Below are 10,897 nucleotides of genomic sequence, written 5' to 3' on the forward strand. Positions count from 1 at the left end.
ATGATTCCATTTGTGTTATTTCATAGTTTTGATGTCTTCACTATTATTCTACAATGTAGAAAATAGTAAAAATAAAGAAAAAACGTTGTTCTAAAACTTTTGACCGGTGGTGTATATGAAAGGGTTCTTGAGTAGGCTATCAAATGGTAAACAAAATAACAATCCAAGAGGAAATGTAAACAATAACAGAGACAACAGAGATAAAACACCTCTGAATATTCAAGAGCAGGTGTAAACATTTGTAGCATGATTTACATTTTTACATTTTAGTCATTTAGCAGACGCTCTTATCCAGAACGACTTACAGTTAGTGAGTACATACATTTTCATACTTTTTCATACTGATGCATCTGTAATGTCATCCATTTGTTTTTGTTTGTGTTGACTTTGCCGTACTGGATCTGCCGTTCAGTCTGGTCAGTTCTTTAATAGAAAATTATATTTTGTTATGTTTTTAACAAGTTCAGGTAGTCCCTCCTTTTTCAGTCCGTTTTCTTCCATTTGGTGCCAATTTTTTTACATTTTAGTTATTTTGCTGACATTTTTATCCAAAGCAACTTACAGGAGCAATTATAGTTAAGTGCCATGCTCAAGGGCATATCAGATGTTTACCTAGTCGGCTAGGAGATTTCGGTTACTGGCCCAACACTCTTAACCGCTAGGCTACCTGCCGCCATAATGAATACGACCCAGACTTTCATGGTATCCCTGCATAGACCAACCCGGCAGTCCGGCACCCTGATGGTCGAGGTTCTATGATGTCATCAACACTAAACGCCACTGCTCTCCTCCATGGCCAGCATCTCATCCTGCTCCCCTGCGATCCTGGGGGGTTTCTGTTGTCCCTTGATGATGACATGGTCACACACAGTGAGTCTAGGTTCATGTGGCCGTGCCTGGCGCAGGTCACTGGACGGAGTGGTCATCCCTGTAGGATTCTGAGAGGAAGGACATGTTCAAAACACTGAAGAAACACCACAATTCACACATTCCTGCACACACCCACACGCACACACACACACACACACACACACACACACACACACACACACACACACACACACACACACACACACACACACACACAGATATTAAAATGTATACACACACACCTCCCCCCACCCACCCCTAAACCAACACACAGCTATGAGTAGACACCCAGTTGGTGCCTGGTAGGTGATGATGGAGTGACGCTAGGTGAGGTATAGACACTCACCCTCCACAGACACAGCAGAATGTAGACAGGGATACACATCAGGGGGGTGAGGATGAGGAGACAGGCCACTCGGGAGGCCCAGGGCCCAGGTACGTAGTCTAGATTTAGATTGATTGATGAACTGGTCAGTGTGTCATACGCCAGGGTGATCTGAGGAGAACCAGGAAGAGTTGGAGGTGAAGTTTAGCCTTGGATACTGTCGACTTAAACCTGATTCCCACTATAGGGCCAGCCTGAACTGTACTGTCCTGGCTTGAAAATTGTATTTTCACATTGTGCTCATTGTGCTTTACAGCATAGCTCCAGCAACTGGGTGATGCGTACCCAGGCCATTCCAGTACGGCTCGGCATGGCTCGGCTTAGTTTGGCTCGATAGTGTGAAAAGGGTATTAGAAAGATAGTGATCAACAAATGTAAGTTGCTATTCATTTGTGGATAGAAGGAATGTATGGGTGTTTTGATGCAAAGTTAGAAGAAAGAGGGAGGGAGAGAGAGACCACGAGGGAGAGTGAGACCACAAGGGAGAGTGAGATCACGAGGGAGAGACAGACCACGGGGGAGAGAGAGACCATGAGGGAAAGAGAGACCACAAGGGAGAGACAGACCACGATGGAGAGAGAGACCACAAGGGACAGACCACGAGGGAGAGAGAGACCACGAAGGAGAGACAGACCATGAGGGAGACAGAGACCACGAGGGAGAGAGAGACCACGAGGGAGAGACCACGAGGGAGAGAGAGATCACGAGGGAGAGACAGACCACAAGGGAGAAAGTGACTACGAGGGAGAGAGAGACTACGAGGGAGAGACAGACCACGAGGGACAGACAGGAAACATTAAGATAAAGACAGATGCAGAGAGAAACAGTGAGAGAGAGAGATTATAACACTGTACATAGCCATAATATGATATTTGACATGTCTATTCCTTTGAAACTTGTGAGTGTAATGTTTACTGTTAATTTTTAATTACACTTTGGATGGTGTATTTTTGATTGTTTATTTCACTTTTGTTTATTATCTATTTCACTTGCTTTGGCAATGTAAACATTGTTTCCCATGCCAATAAAGCCCTTTGAATTTAGTTGAATTGAGAGAGAGAGAGAGAGGGAGGGAGAGAGAGGGAGAGAGGGGGAGGGAGAGAGAAAGAGAGAGGGAGAGAGAGAGAGAGAGAGAGAGAGAGAGAGAGGGAGAGAGAGAGGGAGGGAGAGAGGGGGAGGAAGAGAGAGAGAGGGAGAGAGGGGAGGGAGAGAGAGAGAGAGAGAGAGAGAGAGAGAGCAAAGAGGTGCAAGAAAGCAGGGGAGAGACGAAGAAAGAAAGAGAACAACATGAGCATAAAGAAAGACGCAGAGAGAAAGAGAGCGAGAGAGAGAGAGAGAGAGAGAGAGAGAGAGAGAGAGAGAGAGAGGCAGTACAGGTGTCTGTCTTACTCACCCCACAGATGAGTGGTGTCACAAACAACCAGCAGTACTTCAGCACCGAAGGGAAAGGATGGTAGCCTATCATGTCTTCAATGTTGTCAAGGAAACGGTTCGCACCTGCAAGCCAATCCATCCACACTTAATTTTTTAGTCGAGATCCATCTCTTCGTTTTGATAGAAACACTCACATGGGTCCCCCCTCGAAAACATGTTGAGACACAGTGGTCTACTATGTGTCCCCACTTCCCTTCCCTTGTAGATTGGCAATGGAACTTCAATTTAGACTTAATGTTACTGTGAATGTATGGAAAACTTTATGGACAGAGATGGACATTGTTGTTACTGGTTGTGACTGTCCTTAGACCCATTGTAGTCCTGGACTAAAAAGCCCAATGGAGAATATTCCTATAAATAGCATTTTGGTCCAGGACTTTATCTGGGTCCAGGAAACTGGCCCTTAGAGTATAGATTCACTTTAACGATTAAAATAATACACAAATATTTGTCACATGCGCCGAATACAACAGGTGAAATGCTTACTCACAAGCCCTTAATCAAAAATGAAGTTCAAAAAATAGAGTTAAGAAAATATTTACTAAATAAAATAAAGTAAAAAATACAATAAAAAGTAACACAATAAAATAACAATAACGAGGCTATATACAGGGGGTACCGGTACCGAGTCAATGTGCGGGGGTACAGGTTAGTCGAGGTAATTTGTACAAAGTGACTATGCATAGATAATAAACAGCGAGTAGCAGCAGTGTAAAAACAAAAGGGTTAAATAGTCAAATAGTCCGGGTGGCCATTTGATTAATTGTTCAGCAGTCTTATGGCTTCGGGGTAGAAGCTGTGAAGGAGCCTTTTGGACCTAGACTTGGCGCTCCGGTACCGCTTGCCGTGCGCTAACAGAGAGAACAGTCTATGACTTGGGTGACTGGAGTGACTGGAGTCTTAGAACAGTTACTACAGTAAACATAGTCGGTACAATCATGTTAGTAGTGACGTCACTCACCGTAGACCCAGGCGACGGCGATGCACTCAAAACAGGCAATGAACAGCAGACTGGTCCCACTGGGACCGTACGAGTCAATCAACTGAAAGAGGACTATCCCATTCTGATGGACGGACAGATGGACATGGATGTCAGAGGTAAACTTTGAACTTTTTCATCAGATTTGATGTTCCTATTGCTATTGAAGAGTTTACTCTCCCTCCCTCCATCTCTATTTTTCTCTGTCTCCCACCCTCTATATCTCTGTCTTCTACCACTCCCTATCTCCTTCCATCTTCCCCTCCTCTCTCCTACCTCAGTGATGAGAGGCAGGCCCAGTAGGAAGCAGACTACAGCGATGACTAGTACTAAGATCTCTCTCCGGCCAGGCCTCCGCAGTACACCAGGGAACATGTCAGTGATGGATGTGGCCAAGCTCTCTACACACACAAACTGGGAGGGAACACACACAACATGTTTACAACACACACATGCACAAAGATGTATCCTGTCAACTGAAAATGACACATTAACTGATTTAAGCTTAATAAACAAAATACAACTCTATCAAACACACACTTGCACTGTTGCACACACACAGACACATAGACACACACACGCACACACACATACACACACACACACACACACACACATACACACACACACACACACATACACACACACACATACATACACACACATACACACACACACACCAACATGTACCTGTACAGTACCTGGCTGTCCAGGCCCAGTAAGATGACCATAAGAAAGAAGAGGACAGCCCAGAACTGGGCCCCTGGTAGCAGGGACACGGCTTTGGGATAGGCGATGAAAGCTAGACCAGGTCCTGTAGGAAACAGCCCAGACACACACACACACACACACACATTCTTTTATTAGTCTTTGCAGGTAAATATCACTGGACTGAGAAATACAGTATGGAATTGCTGTTGATGTGTTGGTTTAATGCTGTGTGGAGGAGACCAGTTGAGATAGAGGTTTTATGGTAAATATGGTGCACTGGGCTAAAGTGCCCTCTTGTGGCCATTATTGGTTACGACCGTGAGCAGTATCGTACCTATAGCACAGGTTTCTCTGTCTCTACTGGGAGAGATACTGGGAGTGTTGGCTCTTGTTCCACCCCAGCACTAACATACTTATTTCACATCAACTAATTATAGTCTTCAGTTCTGGACCACAATTTGTTTGATCAAATATGTCTGTGCTGGGCTGGAACAAACACTTGCACACCCAGTACATCTTTAGGACCGGAGTTGGAGAACCGAGCTTCACACAATATCTAACAGAAATGAATGAATGTCATTCTATATCAACTTGACCGCTGCAGTGAGGAATGTGAGAAAGGGATGAAGACGAGGAAGGAGGAGAAAGAAGAGGGGGATGTGGAGGAAAGGGGCCTGCCTCCTTTAACGACTTCATTCATGTCCACGTTGAGTGAGTGAGCCATGAATCCCAGTACGGAGAAGACGGCAAATCCAGCGAAGATGCTGGTGGCACTGTTGAGAATGCAGAGTGCCACGCAATCCCTGGAACACAACAAGGTGTGTCAAGTCACAATCATACAGTCGTGGTCAAGTTTTGAGAATGACACAAATATTAATTTTCACAAAGTCTGCTGCCTCAGTTTTTATGATGGCAATTTGCATATACTCCAGAATGTTATGAAGAGTGATCAGATGAATTGCAATTAATTTGCCATGAAAATGAACTTAATCCCAAAAAAACATTTCCACTGCATTTTAGCCTTGCCACAAAAGGACCAGCTGACATCATGTCAGTGATTCTATTGTTAACACAGGTGAGAGTGTTGACGAGGACAAGGCTGGAGATCACTCTGTCATGCTGATTGAGTTAGAATAACAGACTGGAAGCTTTAAAAGGAGGGTGGTGCTTGAAATAATTGTTCTTCCTCTGTTAACCATGGTTACCTGCAAGGAAACACGTGCCGTCATCATTGCTTTGCACAAAAAGGGCTTCACAGGCAAGGATATTGCTGCTAGTAAGATTGCACCTAAATCAACCATTTATCGGATCATCAAGAACTTCAAGGAGAGAGGTTAAATTGTTGTGAAGAAGGCTTCAGGGCGCCCAAGAAAGTCCAGCAAGCGCCAGGACCGTCTCCTAAAGTTGATTCAGCTGCAGGATCGGGGCACCACCAGTGCAGAGCTTGCTCAGGAATGGCAGCAGGCAGGTGTGAGTGCATCTGGACGCACAGTGAGGCAAAGTCTTTTGGAGGATGGCCTGGTGTCAAGAAGGGCAGCGAGGAAGCCACTTCTCTCCAGGAAAAAACATCAGGGACAGACTGATATTCTGCAAAAGGTACAGGGATTGGACTGCTGAGGACTGGGGTAAAGTCATTTTCTCTGATGAATCCCCTTTCCGATTGTTTGGGGTATCCGGAAAAAAGCTTGTCCGGAGAAGACAAGGTGAGCGCTACCATCAGTCCTGTGTCATGCCAACAGCAAAGCATCCTGAGACCATTCATGTGTGGGGTTGCTTCTCAGCCAAGGGAGTGGGCTCACTCATAATTTTGCCTAAGAACACAGCCATGAATAAAGAATGGTACCAACACATCCTCCGAGAGCAAGCTCTCCCAACCATTCAAGAACAGTTTAGTGATGAACAATGCCTTTTCCAGCATGATGGAGCACCTTGCCATAAGGCAAAAGCGATAACTAAGTGGCTCCGGGAACAAAACATCGACATTTTGGGTCCATGGCCAGGAAACTCCCCAGACCTTAATCCCATTGAGAACTTGTGGTCAATCCTCAAGAGGCGGGTGGACAAACAAAAACCCACAAATTCTGACAAACTCCAAGCATTGATTATGCAAGAATGGACTGCCATCAGTCAGGATGTGGCCCAGAAGTTAATTGACAGCATGCCAGGGTGGATTGCAGAGGTCTTGAAAAACACTGCAAATATTGACTCTTTGCATAAACTTAATGTAATTGTCAATAAAAGCCTTTGACACTTATGGAATGCTTGTAATTATACTTCAGTATTCCATTGTAACATTTGACAAAAATATCTAAAAACACTGAAGCAGCAAACTTTGTGAAGAACAATACTTGTGTCATTCTCAAAACTTTTGACCACGACTGTACAGTGTTTGCTTATTCCACCTCACATGAGAACAATGAACGAATTATCAATTTACATTTACCAGTGTCATTTTAGCTATATTAGCTCGAACGAAACAGTTGAAGGTATTTGAGGTGCGCTTGATTTAGCATGTTTGCACTTTTGGGACTATTCCATTGGTTCTATTGTACACAGCAAACTACATCAAGCACAGCTCAAGTGTTGGAAAACATGTGGCATAATTATGTGTTTGACCCAGGTCTGGGTGATCCAACTCAAATAACGACAATAGGGACCTAGCATGCCACTCTAAATCAATGTGAGAGGATAGAGGGACCTAGCATGCTACTCTAAATCAATGTGAGAGGATAGAGGGACCTAGCATGCTACTCTAAATCAATGTGAGAGGATAGAGGGACCTAGCATGCTACTCTAAATCAATGTGAGAGGATAGAGGGACCTAGCATGCTACTCTAAATCAATGTGAGAGGATAGAGGGACCTAGCATGCTACTCTAAATCAATGTGAGAGGATAGAATGACCTAGCATGCTACTCTAAATCAATGTGAGAGGATAGAGGGACCTAGCATGCTACTCTAAATCAATGTGAGAGGATAGAAGGACCTAGCATGCTACTCTAAATCAATGTGAGAGGATAGAAGGACCTAGTATGCTACTCTAAATCAATGTGAGAGGATAGAGGGACCTAGTATGCTACTCTAAATCAATGTGAGAGGATACCGTTTTGAAAGAAAAGCTGTGTGCAGTTTTGCACTTTTGAGACTATTCCATTGGTTCTTATCGTAAAGCATAAACTAAATCAAGCACAGCTGAAGTATTTGAAAATATTTGACGTATTTAATCATTCAAATAGAGTTTTGACAGGAAAGCTGTGTGCTGTGATGTGTGACACTGACTTGTAACAGTCATTGTTGTACTTGTTGTAGCTGCCCAGAGAGGTGAGGACACCCTGACACACAGCGTAGGAGAAAAACACCTGGGTCCCTGCATCACGCCACACCTAGAGAGAGAGGGAGAGGGGGGAGAGGGATGGAGGGATGGAGTTAGAGAGAGTGAGAGGGATGGATGGAGGGAGGGAGGGAGAGGGATGGAGGAACGGAGGAGAGAGAGAGAGGGGGTAGGTATTGAGGAAGGGAGAAGAGAGAGAGAGGCAAGGAGAGAGGGAGAGAGAGGGGGAGGTATGCAGGGAAAGAGAGGGGGAGAGAGAGAGATGGAGGGAGGAGAGAGGAGAGGGAAGGAGGGACATAGGAAAGAGAGTGAGAGGGATGGAGGAAGGAGAGAGGAGAGGGAAGGAGGGAGGTAGGAAAGAGAGTGAGAGGGATGGAGATAGGGAGGAGAGAAAGAGGGGGGCAGAGTACAGGATAAAAGAATTCCCAGTTTACTGCCACATGTTCAGCTACTTTCACACCATTAAAGAAAACAAAAAACTGTCAAACCCATGTGGTTGTCATCAAATGCATCATGTAGAGCCATAAAACATAGGATAAATTGCTCTGTCAAGGCTGACAACAATCAACTACAACCTGTGTAACATCAGGTTTGTCTAATGCCAATAATCAGGGCTCTCTTCTGTCTTTCTCAGGCCAACACCCATCTGTGTGTCCGTTTATGTGCGCGTGTGTGTGTGCATGCGTGGCTGCCTGTGTCTGCTTGCACTTCCTATGTGTGTGTGTTGACAGCATCAACCCCATCAGCAGACCCTCAGCAGACCCAGTCATAGCAGCATCTGGTTAGCGTTAGCAGGAGGGCGATTGGGCCTGGGAGGCCTGCAGTCTGCCCAATTACCCAGTCCATTATCCATCCAGTATACACCACATACTATCACAGCCAGCTGGGATGGGCCCCTTCATTTCTCCTTTCTCTGTCCATACACAGACCCCTAAACCTCTTCTCTCTGTCTATACACAGACCCCTAAACATCTTCTCTCTGTCTATACACAGACCCCTAAACATCTTCTCTCTGTCTATACACAGACCCCTAAACATCTTCTCTCTGTCTATACACAGACCCCTAAACCTCTTCTCTCTGTCTATACACAGACCCCTAAACCTCTTCTCTCTGTCTATACACAGGCCCCTAAACCTATTCTATCTGTCTATACACAGACCACTAAACTAGTACACAACCCTCATTCCAGACTTCTTCTCCAAATCCAAAATAAAACACATTGCATGCTAGCGAACACACGTTTTTTCCCGGGTATGTTCTTCAGCTGTGCCGGGACACAGGGTTACATAACCGATCATCAACCGGACCCTGAAGTGTATTTATTTGGCCATCGTTCCAGTCGAAGTCGCTAAGGATTCCCACGCCAGCGCCCCCGTCCTCTCAATCCTCCCCCAGGTCTGTAATTGCTTAAGCGACTTTTCTCACACACTACACCTGTGATCTTGAAGTTGTTGGGTTGGTGACTATCCTTTTTTCCGCAGATGATACGACACATCTTTCTTGGCGCATGTTTGCTGGGATACTTAGAAAGATGCTGTTGTACAGTCATTTAGTTGTTTGAGAATCAGTGCTTTAGCCATAAAGTTAATTAACATAATATTATTCCTCCTCCCCAATGTTGGCGTCTTGCTCTCACTACGGATAAACAGCACGTTTCCTTTTAAAATAGACTGGTTGAAATATGATACAAAGAAACAAACTCACAACAGCTCATGACACTGCCCAAATACCCAGCAGGCTTCACTTTACCGCAGTCAACACCCTTTTTGAGCCTCCTCCCAATCCGACGAGCCCCACACAACAGGAAGCAAAGTTGGAGGATAGTTGACCCCTGAAACGAGGCTTGACCTCTCCGGGGACCGCGACACCGGACCCCAGAAGCCATCATGTCACATGCCAAGCTGTACTAAGGTAATCCATACCAAATAATGTCTATTTTGTGGGACTCTCTGGCACCTGGAGAAATCGTCTGGATGCCCGAGTGTTTGAGCGTTGCCATTGACGCTTGTGAGACTTCTATCATTGGACTACGACCAAAGAGTATCTTAAATGAATGAGTGGGGAAAATACAAAACTGACCCAAGATCAGCTTCTAGGGGCAACTTCATCCTGCTCCGGGAGGATGGTGTTATTGTTACTGTGTGTTGATGTTATGGTGTGTTGGGGTTACTGCTTAACTTTAAAGGGTCTTGGTTTGCTTTTCTTGCTAACACCCCAGTTCCGCTTTGGCATTGTGAGCAGAGGAAGAGAGAGAGCCACTGCTAGAGAACATAGTAGAGGAAACAGCGTCTACCATCTTCACTCCCTACTGCCACCTTCACTCCCTACTACCATCTTTCCTCCCTACTACCATCTTTCCTCCCTACTACCATCTTCACTCCCTACTACCATCTTTCCTCCCTACTACCATATTTCCTCCCTACTACCATTTTTCCTCCCTACTACCATCTTTACTCCCTACTACCATCTTTCCTCCCTACCACCATCTTTACTCCCTACTACCATATTATCCCTACTACCATCTTTACTCCCTACTACCATCTTTACTCCCTACTACCATCTTTCCTCCCTACTACCATCTTTCCTCCCTACTATCATCTTTACTCCCTACTACTATCTTTAGTCCCTACTACCATCTTTACTCCCTACTACCATCTTTACTCCCTACTACCATTTTTACTCCCTACTACCATTTTTAGTCCCTCCTACCATTTTACTCCCTACTACCATCTTTACTCCCTACTACCATCTTTACTCCCTACTACCATATTTACTCCCTACTACCATCTTTACTCCCTACTACCATATTTTCTCCCTTCTGCCATCTTCACTCCCCACTACCATCTTTACTCCCTACTACCATCTTTACTCCCTACTACCATCTTCACTCCCTACTACCATCTTTCCTCCCTACCACCATCTTTACTCCCTACTACCATATTATCCCTACTACCATCTTTACTCCCTACTACCATCTTTACTCCCTACTACCATCTTTCCTCCCTACTACCATCTTTCCTCCCTACTATCATCTTTACTCCCTACTACTATCTTTAGTCCCTACTACCATCTTTACTCCCTACTACCATCTTTACTCCCTACTACCATTTTTACTCCCTACTACCATTTTTAGTCCCTCCTACCATTTTACTCCCTACTACCATCTTTACTCCCTACTACCATCTTT

The 10,897-nt window shown here is 44.9% G+C and overlaps 1 protein-coding gene across 1 annotated transcript in view; it reads right to left on the minus strand.

Annotated features, from left to right (window-relative positions):
* Positions 1–770: 770 nt before the first annotated feature.
* The window catches only part of LOC311117860 (sodium- and chloride-dependent GABA transporter 2-like), a gene marked incomplete at both ends in the record, with an annotated part of 16,167 nt that continues 6,040 nt past the window's right edge, over positions 771–10,897 (minus strand). The window contains 8 exons of the mRNA XM_084192765.1: positions 771–938; positions 1,217–1,366; positions 2,649–2,752; positions 3,651–3,753; positions 3,945–4,082; positions 4,370–4,482; positions 5,058–5,182; positions 7,658–7,761. Of these exons, the coding sequence (XP_084048891.1) occupies positions 771–938; positions 1,217–1,366; positions 2,649–2,752; positions 3,651–3,753; positions 3,945–4,082; positions 4,370–4,482; positions 5,058–5,182; positions 7,658–7,761 (1,005 nt within the window). The remainder of the gene's footprint in view (positions 939–1,216; positions 1,367–2,648; positions 2,753–3,650; positions 3,754–3,944; positions 4,083–4,369; positions 4,483–5,057; positions 5,183–7,657; positions 7,762–10,897) is intronic.

The sequence above is a fragment of the Coregonus lavaretus genome (assembly GCF_964263955.1).
Source record: "Coregonus lavaretus genome assembly, contig: HAP1_SCAFFOLD_1362, whole genome shotgun sequence".
In the NCBI taxonomy this organism is placed as follows: Eukaryota; Metazoa; Chordata; class Actinopteri; order Salmoniformes; family Salmonidae; genus Coregonus; species Coregonus lavaretus.